Source organism: Rhopilema esculentum, chromosome 10, assembly GCF_057945365.1.
Source record: "Rhopilema esculentum isolate cy_ngs chromosome 10, ASM5794536v1, whole genome shotgun sequence".
NCBI classification, from domain to species: Eukaryota; Metazoa; Cnidaria; class Scyphozoa; order Rhizostomeae; family Rhizostomatidae; genus Rhopilema; species Rhopilema esculentum.
This window is the reverse complement of record NC_142824.1, coordinates 10065459-10077694: the sequence shown is the minus strand read 5'-3', so window position 1 is coordinate 10077694 and position 12236 is coordinate 10065459. Positions and strand designations below refer to the sequence as shown.

Here is a 12236-nt window from a genome sequence, read left to right as displayed (position 1 = left end):
TAACGAAATCAATCGTTACTTTAACCAAATTTATAAGAGCTCAGTAGGGCCCAAGTTCCTTGTTGCCAACATTCAAAATGGCCGCCAAAACAAAATTTGCCTCACTCCGCGAACGTAAGAGACACCTAGCGCCTTCACCGCCTTTTAATGGTTGGTCATATCACTTGGACCTCTGCAGGAATCACATTGAATAAAAAGCTACTGTCCTTGCCTTTCATTTTTATCAAGGTCACATCACAGGTATTGTGTACTTACAAACGAGAAAGCTGATGCACTTTTCTTAAGAGAACAATGAAATTTGAGTTGAGCCTTACTGTTCCTTGATAATTTTAGATTTTCAACTTGCCATGTTTCTTCAAAACAATGCAGTTATAGGAAACCTTCCCAGAGGAAACCTTCCCAGAAGAAACCTTCCCAGACAAAACCTTCAAAGATTTAGCGGAATTGACACACTGATTTTATATAGCTACTATCCGACTCAACTTCTCAAGTCAGCAAGCAGCTTTTTCTCAAAAGTTTCTTAAAATTAAGGCAGTATGATCATGTTTTTTAAAACCGTGTTTCTTATAAAACTAAAAACGTTTAGAGAAATCAGTTTTTGTTTTTAAATGCAAACGAAACTTACTCAGAATATCAAAAGCTGTGGCTTACCTGTCCTTCGAAGCTGTACTTCACAGGAACAATAGGCACCTTCCTTGCAGCCATACTTGATAATGACTGGGTTCCTCGTCTATAAACGGTGCGCTTCACATTTCCCTTGTTTCGTTTTGACGCCGGCTGAAAAAGAAAATAGATATAGTTGCAAATGGTGATATGCAATACAGTTTATGGCTGATGTGAAACAAAACTAAGCATTTGAATACTCAATGTTACAAATCAGAAACGACTGGAAGTAAACGTGTCCCACTGGCGGTGTCGTCAGCTGAAAAATTGAAGGTAAAGCATATCTAGAATACTTGGATAAAGTCTGCCGTGGGTAAAATCTAAATGAAAATCAAAGCAATGAAACTAAACGAAGTTCAGTAAGTTGATAAGCATGCAATTCATTTCACGTCGCCATATCGCATATTGCATTTGAAGCTACAATGCCTGCCAATAGTCTTGGTGCACTAACGCTAGTTTTCAAAAGAAAATTCGGCCATTCCCCTTCCCCCATTTTATTTGAACAGTATTCGTTTGATTTGATTTATTCTGAAAAATTTATCACATAACATTTGATTATCGTCACCGTTTTGCTTTGATTCTGAATTTTATCCTCGTATATATATTATACTCATTGCAAGATTCACAGAATCCGGCGGACAGCCTATACTGCGGTTCTTCCTTCTCACACATTTGAACAATGTTGGTCAATGAGCAGAGATGAGTTGAGTTGGGTTGAAACTGTGCTACTTAATGTACAGGAGCTGGATGTTAGAGCGTATGTAGGCTCTCAAATTTTTTTCATAGCAAGCTCATATCAAATGAACGATCAAGGGCTAGCATTAATCTGAAAATTCATCTAAACGAAGTTTTTTAACACCCAGTCTGTTTCACTTTCAACACGGGCACTTGCTATATCTCTAAATACACACTGTACTCCCGTGAACCTTAACCTCTACCAGGGTTCAAGTAGCAGTTTCGCAATTTAAAGAGATAGTTAAGAGCGTGTAATACGCTAAAAAGAGAGCAAACGGTTATTTCGTGGATGGTAGAAGTATTTTGGGGAATCATTGGAAATGGAACTCCCGTAGATGCCCGTTTCAGTAGTACTTTCCCTTGTTTAGATATTTGTCTTATCCTTGGTCACCTTCATCCACAGCAAAAGAGGCAAGCCCAATCACGGAGGACCTCGCTACATTTTAAGCTTGACGAGTTCTTTAGCCACATGCGATCGCTTGTTCGGCAAAAATCGCTGTTAAAGCTCTTTCTAAACTTGGGAAAAATTCAGATATTGCTAGCAGAATGCCTGGATTTCTGAATCCTGATTACATCCAAAATTTGGAGATTTTCGGCGAAGGGCAGGTGTCTTGAGCGTGCTTCTCTGCTGGGTATTTTCTTGAGATTCACATAATTTTGTAGCCAAGTAATCGGATAACCTTTGGGTTGTTTACTCAAGACAAGTTCCCTTTAACACCAGTGGACGGGCCACAAGATGGTTTGAGAGTAGGGTGCAAAAATACAATGTTTCTAACAAAAATGAGTAGTTTCGAGAACTTTCAAGCCTATCATAACCTCTAACCCCATCCCCCAACCCCTAAAAGACAGTTGGCGCCATCATTGACAACAACAAAAATGCAGGAAACCTGGCATCGAAGCCATCATTCAATGTAGGAAGAGCATCGTACCAAAAACGGGCAACGAAATGTTCTATATTTCTTCCTGCCATTTATAGATTTTCATTCTTTGTGTGTTAAGTGAACCTTTTTCAACTAGATTGAGTTTGAAAATTAAAAAAAAGCTTAAGGTATGCCAAATTTTCCAAGGAGCTCTTAATTTAAAATCTGGAAACAGGGAGGAAATGTTACGAAGCCAGCAAAAATCTTGCAGCCCAGTGCGACCCACGTGAACCAAAATTTTAAATTTATTCTGCAATACTGCAGTGAATATTACTGCAATTTGATCTTAACAATGCAGGTGGCAAGATTATTTTTCTTTAGTATGCTCATAGACATCAATAACCCTAGAATTCTCAAGAATTTCAAAACTGAGGTATTTCATTCTGAGACTGGAGAGCAACGTAGTCAGTGTAAACCTTAATCACTTGCAGAATTCTCAGGAAAGCAAGAGCACTTTTCGATACTATAATAGAAATTAATTAAACGCATTAAATTCAGCTTGAATAATGAGATCACCTGATCCTTCCTTGGTACGTCGACGATTCTTTGAGAGATTTGAAGTATCTTCCACTGCTATCAGAAGCAAACTCGTTGCTCTATCTCAAACTAAGTATTTTTTCAAAATCACTTGCATTTTAAGCATATACCAAGAGACAGCTGCGCTGTTAACTGCTAAATATTTCACGAAACATGTTCTTTCAGATCATCAAACTTAACCCGCCGTCGGTTGCGTTTGATACTTCGTGGGCGATATCCAGTTTTTTCGTAAAAATCGAAGCCAGGTTGCAGGAAAGTGAATACCGTCAGTTTCAAGGATGCAAAATTCTAGACACTAAAGTGGAATTTTTGAATATTTTGACTAATTCAGAAACAAATCTACTATCACCTAAAATGTTCAATGGCTAATATCAGCTTCAAGCTTCGGAAATTGTAGAGATGCTTATATTTAGATCATTCTTAGAGATAAGATAATTGCAATAAAATAAACATGCTTTGTATAGTTTGGTATGTATCATCAAGGTATTAGGTGGAGCAGATATAGAGAATCTCCTTTGTTATGGTGCTGATCCTTGTGCCATCGAACATTTGCACCATTTTCTAAAAGAAATATCATCTCGCTACGGCAAAACTTTGGAACTTTAGGACTGATGGTTGAATGTTTACCAAAGAGACCCATGTCTATGCATCTAAATAACTTTTATCGTTGAAATTCGTTTCCTTCCTTGGTTCGTTTCCTTCGTTTCCCACTACAGAATAGAAAAATGCATGAGGGAGTAAACAATAGCATTTGTGAGTAAACAGATTCATGCATAAGTTGATGTCTATATTATTCCAAATCTTCTATCTTATTTGTAATTAATTGATATTTATTAGTTTTTGTTGAAACAATTACTTAAACCAAATGTAAATAAATAAGTTTTTATCATTGCTGCATATTATCATTCTTATAGCTTATATCGTTCCTTCCCTGAAATTAGGTTAATCAAACGACCTATCAGTTATCTCCCAATTCGAGAGACAAAATGAATTTCAATAGTCTCCGGCTTTAGACAAGCAACAATATACCTCTTGAAAAAGCTGATTCAGATACAGCTGCTGAAAAAATACCACGTCTCTTCTAACTCTCAATATCTGAATTTGATATAACCGCAGATTTAAAATGTATATCAGCGTGCTATGAAAGCATGAAAGTTATATCAGTGATAGAAAATTTCAGCATTTGGAAGGAATATCAATTGTGTGGAACATCCATCAATTAGAGATTATGGTTAAGGTAAAACGAGGAAACTCATTTGAACAGAACAAAAACCGGTCGTGATGAGTGATCTTTTCAAAAATTTTCATTAGAATCATTCTTAAATTTGCCAGAAGAGCTAAGATCTGAATTTAATGGTCTTTTTCGAAATAGATAAAGATACATAATTGTACAAATAACCAGCATGTCGATGTGTCATCCCAGAACAGGCAGGACCTAAAATGAGCGTGACCAAAATCCAGATAACTCAATGCGTGACAAGACGTGGTTGTCACCGGCGCAGCATATTTTGAGATGAACGATTATTCTGGTTGACTATGTTACAAATAAAAGCGCTTCCCCGACGTGCCCACTCTCATTCTTCAGTGGTGTACACAAGCTCATTCGAGAGGTCTAAAAACATTCTTTCCTCTGACTTATATGTGAACTTTTCGTACCCTTTTCACTGAAACATAATACTTAATGATAATAAGCTTTGTACAGAAAACATAGTGAGCAAGAATTTCTGCTCTGCTACACTGCGACTCTGTCACACTCTTTTGTCTAAAATTGTACTTATTGGGCTTCTTTTTTTGAGAATGCTGAAGTTCTAGTTATATGATTCTTATTTTTGTTGGCTTATAAATTTTTCTAGAAAGGTAAAAAGTGTAAAATGAACACGTCGTTAAAAATTTTCCACATTTCTGTTATAAATTGTAAATGACCTTATGCATGCAAAAGTCTTTGGTTCCAAATTTTGTATTGAATCAAATTGAGGTGGTGCTCTTTCTAAAGAATCTTTGGGTTTCATAGTTATATCAATGGACAAGGTATCAGATGCTGTGATATTGTCAGCGAAGAGGAATTTTCGCCTAGATTGGTTTTAACAAACACCCTAGATTGGTTTTAAAGACAATTTCAGTAATTTTCTTCCAAATTCCAAACATAACCCTTTTTTTTCAAAATCACTGTCCTAGGTTTGAGGAGAAAAGACACCTTTTTCTTAAAGGTTTTCCAGATGAGCTTGGGAATGCTTCCATAATGAGGCCCTTATAGACAGTTTCCAATGCACACTTTTTTATAAGAATATAGTCTATAAGAATATTAAGGCTCAAAGTCACTGAGAGAAAAATTTAAGAATAATACAAGGCTCTAGCGTCATCAAAAATTAAAATTTTTGTTTATTTGAGTTTTTTGGGAAAAACAAATGCGAGTTTCACGCTTTGTCTTGAAATAGACGTATCCAGCCTCGGAGTCATTAAGATTCTAACGCAACTCAATTACACCTTGTGTCGCTCAAGAAAAATTTAGGAAGAATCTTATGCTCAGAAGAAAATTACGTATTCTTATAAACAAAGCGTGTAAAACAAAAAGTTACCTTGAACTTCCTTTCTCAAAACTGATGACGAAAGTCACGAAAGCATTTCGCTTCATTCTCCAAAGGTTCAAAACATAAACATTGGTTGAATTGAAACACAAATCATGGTTGAATATTGTGAAAACGGCCGACCTAGCGATGCTACCAACATTAAGGATCTCAGTGAGAGATGAAAACTCTACAAACACAATGCCATATTCTTAGAAGCCTATCGGTAATGGACGTTACCCGTAAAATTAAAATCCAACCCAGCATGAATTCTGATGCTTTCGTTACTTCGGCCAAATATGAAAGACAGACATGGTTGTGGTGGACAATTACATCCTGCCATTTCAATTCAATTTGACCTGCTTTTAATGTAGGAGCTTACAGATAACTGATATTATAAAACGTATCTGAAAAATAGCATCAGATTGCTTTCTTGCAAGAGAATAAACACTTGTGGAGATAACTAGTGAGAAAAACAGAAAACATTCACTGTGGGTTAATGCATCTCAGGATAGATTCTACCGACCATTGTTTTGAAAAAGCATGCTTTTAGCAATGAAACGCCAGTGAGCGTTAGTTTGATATCCATAAGAGGAATGAACTGAGATCCTAAGCACCACCAACACTTTCCTCCCACCTCTCTTTATAACAAAACGTCTTTTTTGGTGTATTGACAGATCAACTGTCTGTCTAATATAATTTTTTTTGCAATGACATTTTTGCTGCTTTTCAAAATAAACTTTAGGATAAGTTTCTGATAGATAAATCGTTCCACTTACAAATTCTCAACCGTTGTATGTACTGCCGCAACAATGATCTCCAAATGAAATAACGCATTTACAAATAGCAAAAGATCTTGACTAGCTATTCTCTCATCCAACAACAAACAGGTATTTCATGCCTGAATGCTTAGGGCATTAGTTTCTTTGCCGCAAAAACAAGATTTACCCCATTTCTAGACGCTTTTCTCTTAGAGGGACACCAAAAGAAGTTGCACCTGTAAAATTCTAGCCACAATCTGCCAACTTTCTTCTTAAGAAAGAACAATTCAGAGGAACTTAAACCACGGAGATTCATCATCTGTCACCAGTTTTGTCACCGATGACGTCATTGTCTTCCTGGATCCAATAAAGCAAGCATTTGTTACAGACTTTGCTATAGTCAGCAATTTAAAAAAAGTTTTGTCATAAAGTACTTGCGTAATTATAGACACTGGTATGCACAGGAAATTCCATTAAAAAATTAAGAAACAAAATAAGAAACACGTTAGGCTGAAACTGGAGTCAAGTGTTCTTATATAAAAAGGCTGTAGTGTATCAATGCCTACAAGACAAATTTTTAGGGTTTTAAAGTGTATTTCATCCTTTGTTTAAACTATCGTTTAATTGAAAAGTAGGACTGCTTGTAATCAAGAGTAGCAATGCAAATGGTAATGTTGAGAAAAACTTGCATTATGGTACAGTTTATCCCATTCTCAACTCTAGCAAGTCTAGGGCGGTAATAGAATTCCGGCTTCAAAGTTATGGGCGTTTATCAGTCAGAAGTGTGGTAGGGTTCATAAATTGCCAGAAATGTGTAATGGGGAATTTCATTTATTTCATGAAAATGTAATAAATGAAATGATATTGTTTCACTGTTTATTGTTATACCGTCCTGTAAAGAAATGAATTTTAAATTTTCTAGGTTAAAGCCCTCTTAAATCACTTGACTGTCTGATGGAAGGGCGTTAAAAAAGCAGGGCTTATTTCACATAGCTGAGCTTTCAAGAGGGGTAATTAACCAAAGAGGGTGTCAAGTTGACACAGACTTTGAATCAAGGATTTACAGTATTTAAGATTCATAGCCATGCTAAAGAGTAATATTGAAAGAACGAAAGTGCTCACGGAAAAAAAACAATGTGAAACCAATTTTAAAACCAAAGGACACTGATAATTGTAGACACGGTCATGTGCGAAAATATTCTTAGTAGACTGTAATCATTGAAGATCTCGCAAGGGATTCCTTTTCTTCTGTATGAAACCATGTGTATTTGGAAAAGCCTTTGAAGCACACAATACTACGATCGCAGCTTTTGGTTCGTGTGAGTTGATGTAAAAAGTAACAAAAATAATAAAAAAATCGATCCAGACTATATGCTAACATGTAAACGTTGGAAAACAATAAATCTTTCATTGCGTAAAACATTTTCAATTGCGTATAACTTATGGGAAAACAAGTTAACAAGACCATGAATCGATGCATTTATATTTTACATAAGAATTGATTTTCGGAAAGAACAGAGAGAGGAGAAAGACAATGCATTTAGACCCCGCAACAAAGAAACTGTTTTTTCCTACTTAGCCTGAGAAGTTTCTTATATCTTGTGTCTTTTTTATTTTTGGCTGAAGCTCTCCTCAAAGTTTCTTAAATTTTTCAAGGCCCAGCACCATCTTTCTCAAAAAAGTTGCTGTACTGTATCATTAACCCTAACAATTGCATTTTAAAAGTTTGAAAACATTGTAGCATACATCTCTTAAGAAAAGCATTAATTTGCACTAAGGCCCTACCTGGGCACTACACAGACTCTGTGAAAATAGTTTTTTAGGAAAGTTTGGACATGCATTATATTCATACTATAATGCAAAAAACGCTGGCGGATAAAGGCTGCCAAAAAAACCAAGAGAACGATGACATAGAGCTCATTCACGTTAATTCAAGAATTAACTTTATTATCTTATCTAGAGATAAGGGTATTTATGAATTTTTCTGGCATTTGAAAAATTTGTTACATTTTTCCTTGAGCTGCTCTCTTATAAGAAACAAAGGTCGATATTGAGTACTCCAGTTTCTTAATGTTCTGGAAATTTCAATACTCATTGTTTCTTAAGAGTTTCTTAATTATGATGTCATGAATTATGTTATGAAATGTTCGTGATCTTTTTTATCAAGTCAAGAGATTCGCTTCCGTTCCGATGCTGTATTTAGATGTGGGAAGTATATTTTTATCCCTTGTGTCTTAAGTTCTAGGCCAACAGGGCAATCTTGTTCTTGGATTTAACAAAATTTCGTTGTTCTCAGCTTTATCACGATTTTATAGTTTCTTAATTTGTTTGCTTCGAGTACTGAAGTTTCTAAATTTTTTCTGACTGTCCATTACTCGTTTCTTATAGCCAGTTTCTTATAAAAAAATGAGTGTAGTCTAGTGAATCAAAATGGTTACCATTGTTATTCGTTCCAATACCATTGAGAACTGAGCAGCTACTTACCCATTCTTGGCGTTTCTCCATAGTATAAGTATTGTTAAAGTTCTAAGACTCCTACTGCACTATACGGTTCCACTTATACGATGCACATGTAGTACTGTTTCCTGGAGTTATGTGCAGAGTCACAAAAATGAAAGTCAGTCTTCCCTGTTCAGCTTTGCTTCAGCTGCTCTTTTGGTACAATAGTGACATCCCTCTGTTATAGGGAAGCTTATCTGAGAGAATGGTCCAATAATTTGAATATTTGTCTGTGATTAGTCAACCCGCTGAAAGCAAGTTGTCACTGCTTGTTACGGTAATAATATAATCTGATCGAGTTTAGCAAATTCCTGTTCCTGCTCAGTACAGCTTCCTGCTAGGTAATATACTTACACTTTTTTTCGATTCGATAAAATTTGTCACTAAAACTCGTCTAAAAGGGGGAAGGGAACGGGGAAAATGAAAAAGCTTGATAGAAACTGGTCAATCAAGAATGAATGGCATATAGCACGAGATGCAAGCAAATGTGAATTGAATCCATTTGAAAATACATTTGAAAAAAATTCGAGTCCAAGCTAAAACCTGCCAGACATACAAAATTGAATTCTAGGTTGCTATTCACATAGAAAGTGTACTATCAGCCTAATTGCCAGAACTTTTTTTGAAGGAAATTTATTGCATTCTTCGGATAACCTCAGTACAGATTTCGAGCAACTTTACGCTCAGTATCCTGTCAACAACGAAAAGGCCCTGCCTGGATTGAAAATTTGAATATTGAGTTTGTTGTTTGACAAACATGAGCATTGACGCTTAACTCCTGGAAAAGTTGAAATTAAATTTGCTCTCCTAGTACGTTTCTCTCAAAGTTAAAAAAAACATCAATCTCATCTTCTTATATTGGTACGACAAATCAAATCAAATTTCCAAAAGTAGAATCATGTTTCTTACAAAAAAAGCTTTGTGCAGTTTCCGACAACATGACAGTGTACATCGGAAAACTACTTTAAAGGTCATTAACGATGAAAATTATCAATAAAAATGTCAGTCAAATGCAAGACTTCCAAAAACGAGTCGATCAAAAACCTGGTCAAAATTAAATCTGGTCGAAATTTAGTTTTGATCGAAGTCAATAGGAAATAAGGACTCTATTGACTATGTTTTGATCCATAGAATTTTAACAGCTCATGAACTATTTGACTATCTTTGACTTATGACATAATTTGAAAGAGCTTCTATGCTGCTGGATTAAAGAAAGCTGTTAACAATGCGGATACTGTCTTGAGTCTTTGAGCCCTTTAGTTTAAGTCTCTGAACTGCCAACAAACAATTATGTGTTTTGAAGTACAATAATGACGTTATGACCTTGAAGCTCTATATTCATCCATCACTTGACTACATTTGCGGTGTTAGGACTTCTTTGCAACAAATGTGGCGTATCTTGGCTTTGGGAAAAGTTCACATGCTATAATTTTACAGCAAAGCATAAAAATACTCAAGACAAAGCTTCTTTTTTCTTCATTACTTTGTTGATAATTGGGTAAGCCACTTTAGAAAAACTAAATATTCCCCATGATATGCAAAAGCGGGGATGTCACCCCCAGAGTCAGGAAAACATTACGGTTGCACGGCCATTGACCGGGGGAAGGTCCACGAAAAACAATAGAAGCTCATATGACACACCCAAGCCACGCCCACTTTATATTGTTTTGTGAGGAAGGTTTGCCTTCCGCGATGTTTTTGTCTGGAGGAAGGTTAACAACTTTTCTGGACTCTGGTCACCCCATTCTCTTTTCAAAAGTTCAGCAAGGCATCTCACCCTCCTTGTGCTGCGATAATTAATCACCAATTGTTGATCTAACCCTCTGTTACTTATGACGAACCTTGTCTTACCGGAACAGACAAAATTAGTAGGTATCATTGATTGGCTTAGAGACAGCTGGAACTCCCTGCTCCGTACATCAATTGCTCTCGTACTCGTGAGTGAGCCTCTTGGAGACGTCATTTTAAAAAGGCGACAGTCGCAAAAAACTTTGAGAGAATTTATATAGAAAACACTCACCGAAGCAGCGACAGCATCAACGGTTAAAGATCGTGTTCGCTGAGTATCTCTGAATGCATCACACGATTTAAAGGATCTGATTCGCGGTAGTTTTGAATGACTATCAACTTCATGTTGCGATCTGTGCTCTTTTTCCCCAACTTGAAGCCTTAAATAAAGAAAAATGGAACAAGTAGATTTTATTGGTTAACTACAGAAAATATCTCTCTCTCTCTCTCTCTCTCTCTCTCTCTCTCTCTCTCCTCTCTCTCTCTCTCTCTCTCTCTCTCTCTCTCTCTCTCTCAAACATCAAACATTCCATTCTAAGCATTGAAAACGCATGGCCACTTACAAAGGCAGCCCCCCCCCCTCGCGCTCAATTAGACCTTACTAAAAATCATCACATTTTAGCAAGCTCCCAGGAAGCTTTTTCGTGGATTTACGGTAATTTTAGATAGCCCAACCCAGTCTAGGATCTATAAGGGGATTGAAAAGGTGTCCGAAAGCCAACCGAAAGAGGTTTTCCTGAATGTGAAGACAACAGAATTGAATCTTATGTGCACATTTCACTAGTAAGCTATGCATAATTATGCAAAACATTCTACAAATGAAATCAAACAACTTAAAAAAAGCAGCATAATCACAAGAACATGTATTTTTCTCTCATCCTTCACCTGTTCTTGACGGTTGTCGTGTCCCCAAAAGAAAGTTCAAGTCACTGTTAACTGTTAAATTTGGGTGTAAATCTAGTTATAGTTTTCGTAGTCTAAATAAACGGAAAACGAGAGGGGATTTGGAAAAAAGAAGCCACCTGAATATTCAGAGACATCATTGCACAAAAATAAAAATTAAAAGCACTTTAACTGCAAGAAAAATTGATATTCGCAGTTATCTATTACATTAGCCTCACATATAAAGATATGAAAAAGGGCAGCGCAGCAACAACATATATCTCACTGTATCTTATTATAAATCATGTCTCGTTAAAAAGCTGTATAGTATTCATTTAAATTATTAATCACATGTTGATCACTTGATCTTAGCTAAACAAAGGCTTTGCTGAAAGGACAGAGGGGGACTAGGAAAATGGAAAATGTGTAGGACCGCCACTTGGACAGTGCATGCGATAATAAGTGCCTCCTGAAAGTTTATCACGTTTGGAACATCGATACTTGCAACAGCAGTCAAGTTAACTGCATTATTCCTATATTTTGTTCAACCATTTTAGCCGTGTTTGATAGCTTCTTATAATCGCGAATTGGATTATTTGTTTCTGTTGATATCAACGTCTGAAAAGATTTTCTCAATCAATTTACTCTTTTCTAATCATTCAGCGCTTTACCAACGAATCTCTAATTTTCTACATACTGCATTTCAGTAATCAAGCAAATTCTTGATTATTTCTATTTGTGACCTCCTTGTAATTGATTAGTGCATGTCTGTTAATTGTCAATTATTCTTAATCTAAAATTTGAGAATTTGTTTTTAAATTGTAGAGTTTATATCTTAAATTAAGTTTAAGGCTTTCTTGTCCTGCATACCTTGATTGAGAAAAACT

The 12236-nt window shown here is 36.1% G+C and overlaps 1 protein-coding gene across 5 annotated transcripts in view; it reads right to left on the bottom strand.

Moving 5' to 3' along the window:
* Positions 1-12236, bottom strand: part of LOC135690843 (uncharacterized) — a 63239-nt gene that overhangs the window by 41549 nt on the left and 9454 nt on the right. For 2 of the 5 annotated variants that reach the window (XM_065208524.2, XM_065208531.2), the window contains exons 2-3: positions 10700-10847; positions 652-777 (exon numbers count right to left, since the gene is read on the bottom strand). In XM_065208524.2, coding sequence (XP_065064596.2) covers positions 652-777; positions 10700-10847 — 274 coding nt within the window. The other 3 variants (XM_065208547.2, XM_065208539.2, XM_065208574.2) reach the window with 3 other exon arrangements.